A 12274-nucleotide genomic window follows, 5' to 3' on the forward strand; every position below is an offset into this window, starting at 1 on the left:
GCCGCAGAAAGACACAGTACGGAGACCTGACGAAGCCGTGCCAAAGCCAACAGGTGAGCAACAATCGGCCATCAGCGGAAATTGTATATGAGAAGCGAGGTCACACTGTAAACAAAGGCCTGCAGCACAGCCACTCTGTTCCGGCTTTGGCGTATATTAATTACCTTGCTAATTAATAGCACAGTTGGTGTTTTGACTATTCTATGAGATTTCCATCCACGGGAAGAGCAGCAATGTTTGTACAGTGGTTTTTTTTTGTTTGTTTTTTTACAGAAATTGTAAAGATGAGACAGAGTTGGTCACATTTTCTGGTAATGCCTCTCAGTCTTACTGGTTTGATACCAGCGGCAGATGTAACGAGGACTCCTAATAATTATAATACAGTAACATTAGTGTGCTGTAGCAATAAATGCACAAAACTCATGCATCATCATCAGTATGCAGGTTAAATGTGAAGCGATTCTATGATGTGATATGGTATTTTTGCAAGCCGTTTAACATGGATCTTATATATGAAAGCAGTGGCCGTTTGTGGGGAATAAGACAGCGTCCCTGTCCTTGCTTTGGAAATCCTAGTGTGCATTATTTTACCCCGTCCCCCCCGTCACCCCCCGTCCCCCGACACCCTGCTGTCAGTCTGTAAACACAGTTCAGAGTTATTGTGAAGTTGCTCCCTCCACAAGCATGCATCCACAAGTCCCCTGCGACTCCCCGACATTCAAAAGCTTCTTCAATTCACTGTTAAGAGGGCTGGAAACAAAAGGGGAAGCAACTTCTCGGGGCGTTTGAAAACATCCTCTGATTTTAATCTAAAATGATCCCTGTAATTTTAACTCGTGTGCATCTCATCCGGCCAGACGCACTCATGACGGGCGATGAAAACAGTCGCTTTCCACACAGTTTCTCCTCGCGCTCATTGAGTACGTGGTCCTTCTTCAGGTAGTTGAGGCGGTGGATCAGAAAGGGGCTTTACTGCTCCACCTGAAGGCTGTCGGGCTTGTTGCCCTGTGTTTTGAAGCTGTTCAATTCTTCAAATACCAACTCTGTAGGCGGGCAGAGATGGAGAAATCATTAGATGTGCAGATATTTCATTTTTTATTATATCCTGCCTACATCTCCAGCTCTGAGATGAGCTTATGATAAGCATAAGCATTTCTATTTAGCAATATTCTAAATATTAATACTTATTTCTGATTCCGGTTATAATGATCCCCCGAATCACCGGTGACACCAGTTGGCTGTCGGTAATCCGTATGTGGCCTTCCATGCAAATATGCAAAACTCCCTACTGACCTAAATCACATTTGTATTAATGATTTTAATACTGTGCCGCTGTCGTCTGCTTTCCTGTGTAAGTAAGCTCATCGTTGCAAAATCCTCAAAGGTCGGCCCCTGTGCTCTCACTTCCTTCTGCAAACTGTTTCACTGTGGTAGTCTTCCACCAGCAAAGGAGGAAGTTGCATAAACCACCGATGACACATCTCGTCATGTAACAAACGTTCTGCCCATCTGCAATGTGTGTCCTTTTCCCCTACGAGGACCTGAAGTGGGATTAAGTTACCTTTCCATTCCTCGAGGGTTCGATCTTTGCTCTCCAGCGTTTGGTCGTAAGGCGGAGCCTCCGGCTCGTCATCCGGATCGTGATACTGTGAGAAGTAAGGATGGGACAGCGCTTCGCCGGCAGAGATCCTCCCGTCACAATCCAGAACCAGCATACGCTTCAGTAGATCGACAGCTGAGGGAAGCAGGGACGGCGCATCAGGCGAGAAACTGGTTTGTGACTTTTGACGGCTCTTTATAGCTGAATCACCCACCTAGTGGATTCGCGCCTCTGAAGATCTTTTCTAGGTCTTGTTGAGGCATGAAGGGAAGAGATTGGATGTACTTCTGCGCCTGCAGAAAGAGACAAACCCTTCACCTCATTGCAAGTGACGCCGTGGACTACATGAGAGTAATCAATCACGCTCACAACACCATTCAATCAACAGACACGTCAGTCTAAAGGCCCATCAATCAGCCCAGCTTGGGGGCTTTCCTTCCTCACATGTTCAGAGCAGATCTTCTTTAACAGTTCTGGAGTCGGAGTCCCGACCACCTCCATGATTCTCTTCAGCTGGTCGATATCTGACAAGCGGGAGGAGTTAAGGCATTTCGTGAGCTTGCATGACTTCACTCATTTAAAAGTATGTTGTCACAAAGCGAGACGGAGCACCAATGAACGTCTTCTGGTCTTTTCTGGATATCTAAAGTTGCACAACACACAAAGATCAGTGAATCAAATTCATTTTAAAGCCTTTCTCAGACACTGAACACAGCCACCGAGATAATTCGGCCTTTTGTGTTCGCTCCCATTCATTCCACAGTTTCCCTCTTTAGATAGCTCTGGGATTGTAATGCAAATCCACAAGAGGGCCGCTTTGGCGCGGCACTTTAAAGCAGTAATGGAAGGTTGATGCTCAGCTGCAAATTACGAGCGAGTCATGCCATGATGATAAAGGATACAGTCAGTGCCAGGAAAAAGGACCTTTCCTTTCAGCAGCTCTCCCATGATGCAGCCCACTGACCAAATATCAACTAGAAGAGACACAGCAGAGGTTTAATCAGGCAAACAATAATGACGTAGCGATGAAAACAGATACTGAACCGCTCAGATATTGCGATCGTACCATTTTGATTATAGTGCATCCAGTTGAGCATGATCTCCGGCGCTCGGTACCAACGAGTGGCCACATATCCTGTCATCTCATCATCCGTCTGCCGGGCTAACCCAAAGTCCAGAATCTGTTTAGACAGTGTTTTGTTGATAAGTAACGATCATCTGATGGGAGCTTGTACAGTATTTTTTTTTAAAAGGTGGGGTCGCTTTTACCCTTAGCTCACAGTCTTCATTCACTGCCACGTTGCTTGGTTTGAGGTCCTGAGAAGGATAGTGAAACAAACAAACAAACAAAGGAGATGATAATCACAATTAAAAATAGAAGATTCATTACAATTTCATATTTCTCTACACAGCATTTTTGGCCAATCTAGTTTAAAAAAAACCCACGGTGAAGGCACTTACTCTGTGGATCAATCCCGCAGAATGGATGTACTGGTGGACGGGCGATGATTGAGTTGGCAGCAGGACAGGGGTGGGGGTGGAGGAGCGGGACATAAAGAAGACAGAGGTCAACATCACAATTCAACATATTAGCTCCTGCCTAAAAGGGAAGGCGGCTTTTATGAGTCCCATGGTAACCGGGCGGGCAGAAAGACCAGCCTCTGCAGGCTGCTGGACTGATACAGCGTCAGCTGGTGAACGCCAGGTGCAATTCGTGTGACATAGACGGCGGCTTCCAACTGAAACATCGCCAGCAGGCCGCATGGAGAGCCACACAGATGACATATTTTTCTAGGCTTTGCGAAACATTAGAATTGTCCTCAGAGAAAGATTTTCCAACTTGGTTGCAGAGAAGTCTTTAAAAGTTATATTTATATTCAGCAACAAAATAAACCTACATGTACTGAAAGCAAAAGAACAAAGAAAAAATAATGTCTTTCCAATTTGTGGGACCTTAAAGACACTAAACATAGCATGAAAAGTAAGGAATTTTTGTGGGTACATTGTTATTTAAAAGGCATCGCATTTGGAGGGAATATGCATTTGTGGGATGAGCGGCACTGCTTCAGTTTTGTCTTTGACAAATTTGCAAGAGAATTATCTTGGAAGAATCTGGTCTGTGTCTTTATTATTCAAAAATTAAAAAGCAAGCAATCATATGTATGAAGTATATGCTCTATAAACGGTGGACATTTTTATGTTTTTTTGTGGACATTTTAGAATTAAGATAAATGATAATAGGGTATGAACCCCCGAAGAGCTGTTCCCACAGAATGATAAATATAAAATCTTGTTGGATAAAAATATCGTTAGAGACAAGTAAGAAAGCAATCTCTTGACTATACAGAATGATTATTCATTTTACAATTTAGTAATTGTTCAGTTAAAACACTAAGATTTACAATTACTTGTTAAAAAAAAAAAAAAAAAGAAATTACAATCCAGAAAGAAAAGTGAAAGACCATTAATGTAATATGACAGCTGTGTTGTTGACAGCTGATATTTAAAGTGGAATTAAAACACACAGATTACCTTGAGGCCACGGAGGAGCTGGTAAATAAGGAACTGCACATGCTCGTCTGACAACCTTTGAAATTTAACAATGTTGTTCAGGTCTGCACCCATGAGGTTCGTCACCAGGTAGCTGAAGAAGAAGAAGAAGAAGAAGAAGAAAGAGAGAGAGAGAGAGAGAGAGAGAGAGAGAGAGAGAGAGAAAATGTCTGCGTGCATAGGGGGGGGTTCATCAAGAGGAGGAAAAAGTGATGCTGCCATGGTAACCATCAGACATCTCCACCAGCCTATGATCCCCCAAGGATCATCTCTACATCCATCACCGTGCACTTTATTAACAGAATTATCTACTCTTTCAGTGAAAAAACTGTGCTGCTTTATGGAGAGAAAAAAAAAAGGGTTTACAGTTCATTGAAGTCTTCCAATGTGGCAGCAGGTGAGAAGACGTCCAGCAGTCCTATTACCTGCAGAGACGGAGACAGGAACAAGCAGAGCTTGATCAATAACAGAGCGGAAACATGTAGAGAGCTGCGTCTGCCTGTCTATGTTTTTTTGTTTTTTTTCACGAGCACTAACATTCTCGTGTTTCATGTGCTTGAGCAGCCTGAGTTCCCGGTACGAGCGGCGGCTGTGGATCAGAGACTGGAAAGGCCTGGACAGCTTCTTCACGGCGACCTTCTGCCTTAACACCACGTCGTACGCCGAACTGGTGAAGAGAAGGGATAGAAACAACATTTTAAAAACTCACTTTTAAAAAAAAAATTAAAGACAAGCGTGGATAAACTGCCTTTTCAAACAAGGCATCGGCTGATCTGTGTAACACTGAGGGAGGATAAATAGAGACACCGGCTCATCGAGATAGACACAAAGAGAACAAAAGAGTGAAAGAGGATGTGGTGGAACAGGATAGAAGAGGATGTCGGATATTGTGAAAGTGGCGACGGTCCATTTTATCTGCCTCGTTTGAAATGGAAATGTCATCCCTCACGTCGAACGCAGAGCGTTGCCGCGGCTGCTTTTGTGACGCCCGTGTCTCTTCCGCACTGCCAACAGCTCCCAGTGAAAACGACAATAACGTCACAGACATCAGAGAGCAAAACCGGCGACAGGAAGGAGGAAACAGGAGTGACAACTGAGAGATGCTGCGATGCAGAGCAGAAATGCCACAAAAAGTCAAGCAATGATTGAAAACAATGGACATTTAGCAAGATGGAGCTCTGGAAACTGTATATAGTGGAGGTTGCAATCAAATGAGCCTAAAAGCCATTTTGTCAGTGTTGAACACCTATAGGTGGATATATTTCACTGTACTTTGCACCAGAAGGTTTTTATAAAACTGATTGTAGTAGTTTTCTGGACTGGTTACTTGATTTTTGTGATTTCTGTTCATGTTTTTCTTTTAAATTCTGACATCCTCCTCTTTCTCCTCGCAAGATCGTTAAAAACCGTTCTTGCAGTGTGTTTTTTTTATGATTGGGTAAAATAAACACAGAAGTCTTCGTTAATTTTTAAAGACACCCTCCAGTTATCTTGTCACTAGGTCTTTTTGTAGGCGAGTACATTTTGTTCCGAGAACCCGTCGATGCTGAATAAATGTGTTCTTTGCTCTCCTGAAATCTAGAAGACGCTTGTCACAGTCAGACTGTAATGAGACCTTCGCCTATAAAAATATAGCCGAAGTGCCTCGCAAATGGTGCATGTATCCTGTTGGGGGTTTTTTTTCCCAACAGCACAAGTATTATTGGATCACAGGTGACTTGTAATGCTCACACGCTTGAGTAAACTGCACTCTCCCTCAGCTGAGTGCGTCCACATGGCCGTCTGTTTTGAAATCACCCGCTGCCAGCCCGGATGTTCCCGCCGAGCTCCTCCGGCCAGGACGGCGGCCAGTCTCTTTCAGCTGACATGAACCAGAGCCCCGGTGTATACTTTCTCCAATGCTGCATCGGGCAGTGAGGCATCGGGCGGACACGACAGCACCAGGAAGATGACTCAGGGAGTTTGTTTATACCCCCCCCAAGGGAAGACTTTTAGTCAGTGCTTGTTTGTTCTATCAGGTAAAATGATTCAATCTGATTGAAAAAGCCTTATTTTTGCCTGGATAGGTTTACTAATAAAAGCTTTTTCACCTGGTGGCGTCCAAATTGCCTCTAAAAAAAAGGATATAGAGTCTCTCTACAACCTTTGTCTGATCTTGGTCAAAACATGACAGGGAAGCCAAATGCTGGTGGACACTCCCACTCTCACGCACATTAGAAAATAAATCTGATCTCGGTTCTTTAAAGCGTCTTATTATGGTTTAATTTTACACAACCTTGAAGCAGGGAAGCCTCGGGATGCCCTGGGTTTTCTGGCATCTTTCCCAGAGACTCTTTGACACAAGGTGGGGGCTCCACTGGCATAGAATATCTACGACTGAAACTACTGAGTTATACGTGTTACAGAGAATTGCACATTGTATCAACAAATTAAAATCTAACCCTAAAGACTGTATGATCTTCTTCATTTTAACTTATTGCACCACGCCCCTATAATGTCACTTTGGAATCAGATTTAGATCAGACCTGACGACCATCACGCATCCGAACAAGCAGAGCAACAAATCAGGACCCAATTTTCATCCTGACGTTTTCAGATTCCCAATCGATGCTCCTGCAGACTGAGGCGTTTCTAACAGGAGAAAATTAAGCGGCCATGTTTTATTCATACTTCCCCAAATGAGAGGCTTCATGCCAAACTTCTGCTCCACTGAACAGACGCCACATATGTCGACACGAGATGAAAGCAGGTCTCCGTCAGCTTAGCGCACATTCTCTCCTGATGTTTGGTTTCCACCAGACAAATGGAAATTGGCCGGGTTTTCGGTCTGGAGGAACTGAAGCGGAGACGTGAAGCAGCCAATGAGATCGAGACGTGGCCGTAAAAATCGGAGACGGATTTGACTGCGGGCTCCGACACATTCAGTCCTACAAACTTTTGATCAAAATTCAGGAAGCGCTGTCGGTTAAATTATTTAAAAAGCCTTGTTCTTGTGATGCTACTCACCTCTGCACTAAGACCCCCCCCCCAACCGTAAATCCCTTATAGCTAATACACTGCCTGACACCTAATGAACTATTCTCTTTCAAACCTCTATTTCAGTGTCTTTGGATTCCCCTTCTCCCAGAGGAAACAAGGGGTAGAAGTCCTACCGCTCTCGCCATAATGGATTATATGAGCTTGTCAGATCCTTGACCTAAAGCCTGCGAGCTCAGGAGGGGTTCCCCCCGGAGAACCGGCTGCTCAGTTTTAGATAAATGATGAGAGCTGGTTTACTGTGCAGCTAAAAGAGGTAGAGTGTGAGAGTGTCCCAGCCCTCCTCTATCTCCTCGTACAGATGCCGCACCCTCACCTCCCATCCCCCTGTCGTGTGGCGATGAGAAGCCCGCCGACAATAGCTGGGGTTCAGCATTAACAATTCAGGGAAGCACTCGGTGGTGTGTGGAGGAATGTCCTTTGTGCATTTGCATGATATAGTAAACTTTGGGCAGCGAGTATTCCCACTTGGTACGTCACTCCATAAAACAGCTGCTTTAAGATCAAGTTGAATTAAATAAAAAAAAAGAATATTGCATTAAAAAAAAACAATGGTTTGTTTGAAGGATCACCCCCCCCCCCCCCCCAAAAAAAAAAATATAAAGTTTAAAGTAAAAGTTTTTTTTTTACCTTTTATTTTTGAGAAACGTTGACAATATCCTGCATAAAGAAAGAGAAAATACTGCAAAAAATTGACTATGCAATTGCAGTTGGTGCTCAAGTGCAGCTGGACAGACCGGAGATTTTTTTTTTTAAATGGAAAGGGGTTGGCAGGAACCAGAAACTCAGTTTCTACTATATTATAACCAGTCAAAACAGGAATCACAATTTCTTGTAGTTATTTTTAGTTTAATTGTTTGCTTCACTATATGTATATCTCATTTATAAACACTGTAGATTTTCATTTTCATGATGTTTCTATTGTTTCTGCTTGGAATGTGGAGACAATGGATCACAGCCTTGTTAAGTCTCAGCTCTCTCGATGAGGTGCAACACAATGTGTACATTTTCTGGACCGAAATGCTCACCATTCAAACTTTCATGGGTTTTTTTTTAACAAAAAACAAAACACATCCTGCATCGTAAAAAAGAGAGAAAAGCCTCAACAGTTATAACAGAGACAAACAAGTAGAAAAATGTACATTAATGGTTTGGTTGATGAGACCACTGCTCCAGCCAAAATGATATAACTACACAAGACATAAAGGTTAAAGGTTATAGTGTACATGTAGTATCTTGTCGTGAGGTAACTAAATGATAGTTGCTTCCTGTCGTCCTTACATGTCACGTACTGAAAACATGTGATAAGCAGATGGAGCCTATAGACATGTATCTTTCTATCGACCCTGACATTCTGCAAAGGGCAGCCGATCACAAGCAAGTTAAGGTATCATCGAAATGACATTTGAAAAAAAACAAAATGAGGAAATGAAACAAAATGTTGAAGTGTCTGTGCTTGCTTCATTTACTCATCTCTTGGACAGACCTTTCTCAACACAAACCAGCGTCACTCGCAACTCGTGCACTGACCCTCACACATGGAGGTTTTAGAGAGCAGGTCCATTAGATTATTATCAACCTCTTTATGAAACTGGAGAAGAGGTCAAGAGAGTCCGTGCAAAGGAGAGCTATGGATCACAAGAGCTGTGTTCCGCATCCAGTTTCTACACACTGGAAAGATCTCGAGTAAAACTGGATTTTCTTCACTACATTTTTTTGTCATTCATAGTAGCTGTGTAGGGATCCAAATTGGGAACCAAATTTGAACTTTGGCACTATATTTCCGTGCAGGATTGATGTTCTTCAAGCCGAATCAAACATCTGAGAGCGAAGTGATGACCTCTACATTTTTAGCCTGAGGCTATTTTGAGCGGAACATTAAAGCTCTGAACAAAAAGCACCAAAGGAACTGAATCGTCAGATTAAACTTGCCATATTTGAACAAACCCAGAGACTGGGATGTTTCCGACAGAGGGGAAGGAGCCATTTTACCAGGATCATTTCTTTTTTTCTTTTTTTTAATTTTCCATCAATGGATCCTGGATGTGACTTTAGTTCATCGGATCAGTTTCACCATACATGCAAGAGAGTTTACTTTGATTTCAATACAATTATTTAGATTTTTCTTGTCGGAAAAAAACACAAATGCTATTTATTTCTACTGTATAAATAATTTAGCATAAATAGGGACACTGTATGGGAAAATCCCAACTTCACCCTCTCTTTTTTTTCTGAGGATGCTCAGTGTGGCTCAAAAAGCTGGAATGCGAGCTGTGCATTATCGCAGCCCATTAGGATATCTGAGCAGCCAGACAACGATCGTATCACACAACAAAAGCGTATTCTCCACCAGACTCCACTGACAAAGTGAGACTGAGATGCAGTAAATTCAGCCAGTCAGTTACTGTATAAACTCTCTTTCTGCAGAGGGGGAAAAAAAAAAGCCAATAAATCCAAACTTAACAGCCAATTCCACACGCTCTCTTCTTAAGAACAGAGAGTGAGCGCGCCGTCTGGAGAAAGTTGTGCTTCTTACCATGAAATCCGTCGCCTCTTTCATCCCGTCAGTGCAAAACATCACAGGATTTTGACTTAGACATGCAGGATTTGGCAAGTTGCTTCCATGCAAAGCTGACCCAGAATTTTAGCTTTTTTTTTTGTCACTGATGTTTGTACAAGGTCCAGGGTGCATATGCATGAGTCAAGGGTGTCATCTGTTGGTGCCTCCTGAATTTTGAGACGCCTTTGTTTTCACAAAAGAGGATCTAAATATATTCAGATCATCTGTTGTTATGACAAAGGTGTTATTGGTGATGCCTCTGCAGGGAGAATCATGCAGGGGTTGAGCATTCTCTGTCTGTCCATTGCTTAGAATTTGGTCCAGCTGACATAATTAATCCTAATTGTTGTGTCAGACATGAGGATCTGCTTGTAACATCTTCTTTATGTCACGGAAATGAGATTATTCCCACGGGATCTGTTTCACAAACACACCAAACCATTCATTTTCTCATGTTCTCATCAGCCTGCTTGTAATGGCTTAATTAATACTGACTGTCAAGACAAGGTTACCCACCGTGGCACGTCACCATGGCAACGGCATCCCACCCGCAGAGGCGGATTTAAACAAAAAAATAATAATAGCAGCAATTGCAATGTTGATTGGATCTGCATTGGGCATAAACAAAGGAGCATGTGTGCATGCATATGCAAAGGATTATGAAATGATGATGAGGGCGATGATGCATGCATGCACTGGGATTCCTCAAGTTGTGCACAGGTTCCCCTTTCCAGATGTGACCTGCAGCTGCAGAGCTGAGATGAAGAGGGGTGGGTTTGGGTGAGGAGGAGGAGGAGGGGGGGGGGGGGGGGGGGGGGGTATTTGGGAGATTCCTATACTGACGCTACATCTTCAATCCCCCATGCAGCCACACATACGTATAGGAGGAGCAGACGGTGGGCTGAGGGGGTGAAAACAAGCTCAGACGTTTTTTTTGTTTAGTTTTTTTTTTTAAGACAACTGTCAGCCACAACACACAACCAAATCCTGCTCAGGAAAACAAGCACTCGCTTAAGCAAGGCGACTGGGCGAGGAGGGTTATATTAATACACAGACCGGAAACAACAGCGAGGGAGAATGAGGAGGCTGCAGGGAGGATCAGTTCACACCAGCACTCTGATCCCGTCACAGCTGACACGCGCTGCGTTGATGCATTATTACCAGTAAATGTTGTGGTGGCTGTGCAGCCTCGCCCCGACACACACACACACACACACACACAGTGCGCAAAGACGCACTCACCACACGGAGCCGTACGCGCCGGAGCCCACCGGCGTCAGGTTCTGGTACCGCTCCGGAACCTCCCACACCGTCTTGTTCAGCTCCTGCCGGTAAAATCCCGGTCTGGCGGACATCTTTTTTTCTTTTGTTTGTTTGTTTTTTGTTGTTTACAAAAGAAAGAAATGAGCAGGGAAAAGAGGAGAAGGAGGAGAATGCATGTGAAAGGAAGGAGGGGAGGCCGCCGTCTGTTGCCTGAGCGGAGCTGCTGCTGCTCTGCTGCGCCGCTCTCTCTCTCTCTCTCTCTCTCTCTCTCTCTCTCTCTCTCTCTCTCTCTCTCTCTCTCTCTCTCTCTCTCTCTCTCTCTCTCTCTCTCTCTCTCTCAAATAAATTAAATAAATAACTGTGTGAACGCTGAAGGCAGTCACTCATCAGTAATCTTCAGGAAATGCAAACAGTCCCGTTCGATTAGATTTTATCTTGTCTCATACACATACAAGTGTGGAATGCAGCTCATATGAATGCTTGAATTTATTTGTGCAAATGTTCACTTTTCTTTTGTGTTTTCATTGGACCTGTACACGTGGAAAATGAGTAACGTCCTCAAATCAAATAAAGATTATGTGAAAACATTATTATCCAATGTAAAGCTGCACGCAGCAGCTCAGTGTCCTTCTAGACAATAACAAAAAATAACAAAAAAACAAAAACAAAATACTGCTGGACTCATTTCATGTAAAATCAAATACCTTCAGAAAATCATACTCCCTCAGCCGATTTAGTTTGCTTCATTCAATATTCCCTGAGTTTCCCTGTTTATATTTTAGTTTCTACAACACACTAAATATTGATTTCCATGATGTTTGACAGTTTTATTACTGATTTTTCCTCAAATATGCATGCAATGTTTTTTTTTCCTGTTGCAGTTTGTGATAGTTTGTGTATTTCAGCTCCTGTTGCTTTTCACCACACTATGTACATTAGTTATGACTGTATTATTGGTGAAAAAGGTTTGAGCACTTGTCAAGTGGAATTTGGAGTGTGTACCATGAATTTACTGGTGTACCATAAATCTGTTGTTTTTTTCTCCCCACAAATACAACACCACACTTACACATTCACAAATTCGTAACTGCATGTGCAGAAATCTTATTTTACAAGTCGCAGATTGAAAAACTGACATGCTCACACTGTTGACTTTTTTTTTTTTTTTTACTTTGTTTTTCTTCTCTCGAAGGCCAGACGCTAGATGTGGAAAAGAGGAGCCCAAAAAGAAAACAAAAAGCAAAAGAGATAAGGATGAATCATCT

The 12274-nt window shown here is 43.0% G+C and overlaps 1 protein-coding gene across 1 annotated transcript; it reads right to left on the bottom strand.

Annotated features, from left to right (window-relative positions):
* Positions 1-636: 636 nt before the first annotated feature.
* On the bottom strand, positions 637-11101 carry mapk11 (mitogen-activated protein kinase 11; the record flags this gene model as incomplete). Its single annotated transcript, XM_080518457.1, has 12 exons — positions 637-1043; positions 1562-1735; positions 1815-1893; positions 2045-2124; positions 2503-2574; positions 2667-2781; positions 2870-2917; positions 3062-3091; positions 4133-4244; positions 4517-4575; positions 4688-4817; positions 10989-11101. The coding sequence occupies 12 exons, from the start codon at positions 11099-11101 to the stop codon at positions 970-972; spliced, it is 1086 nt and encodes a 361-aa protein (XP_080374583.1). The 3' UTR covers positions 637-969.
* Between the last annotated feature and the right edge of the window lie 1173 nt (positions 11102-12274).

This window comes from Blennius ocellaris, assembly GCF_963422515.1.
Source record: "Blennius ocellaris genome assembly, chromosome: 22".
Taxonomy (NCBI): domain Eukaryota; kingdom Metazoa; phylum Chordata; class Actinopteri; order Blenniiformes; family Blenniidae; genus Blennius; species Blennius ocellaris.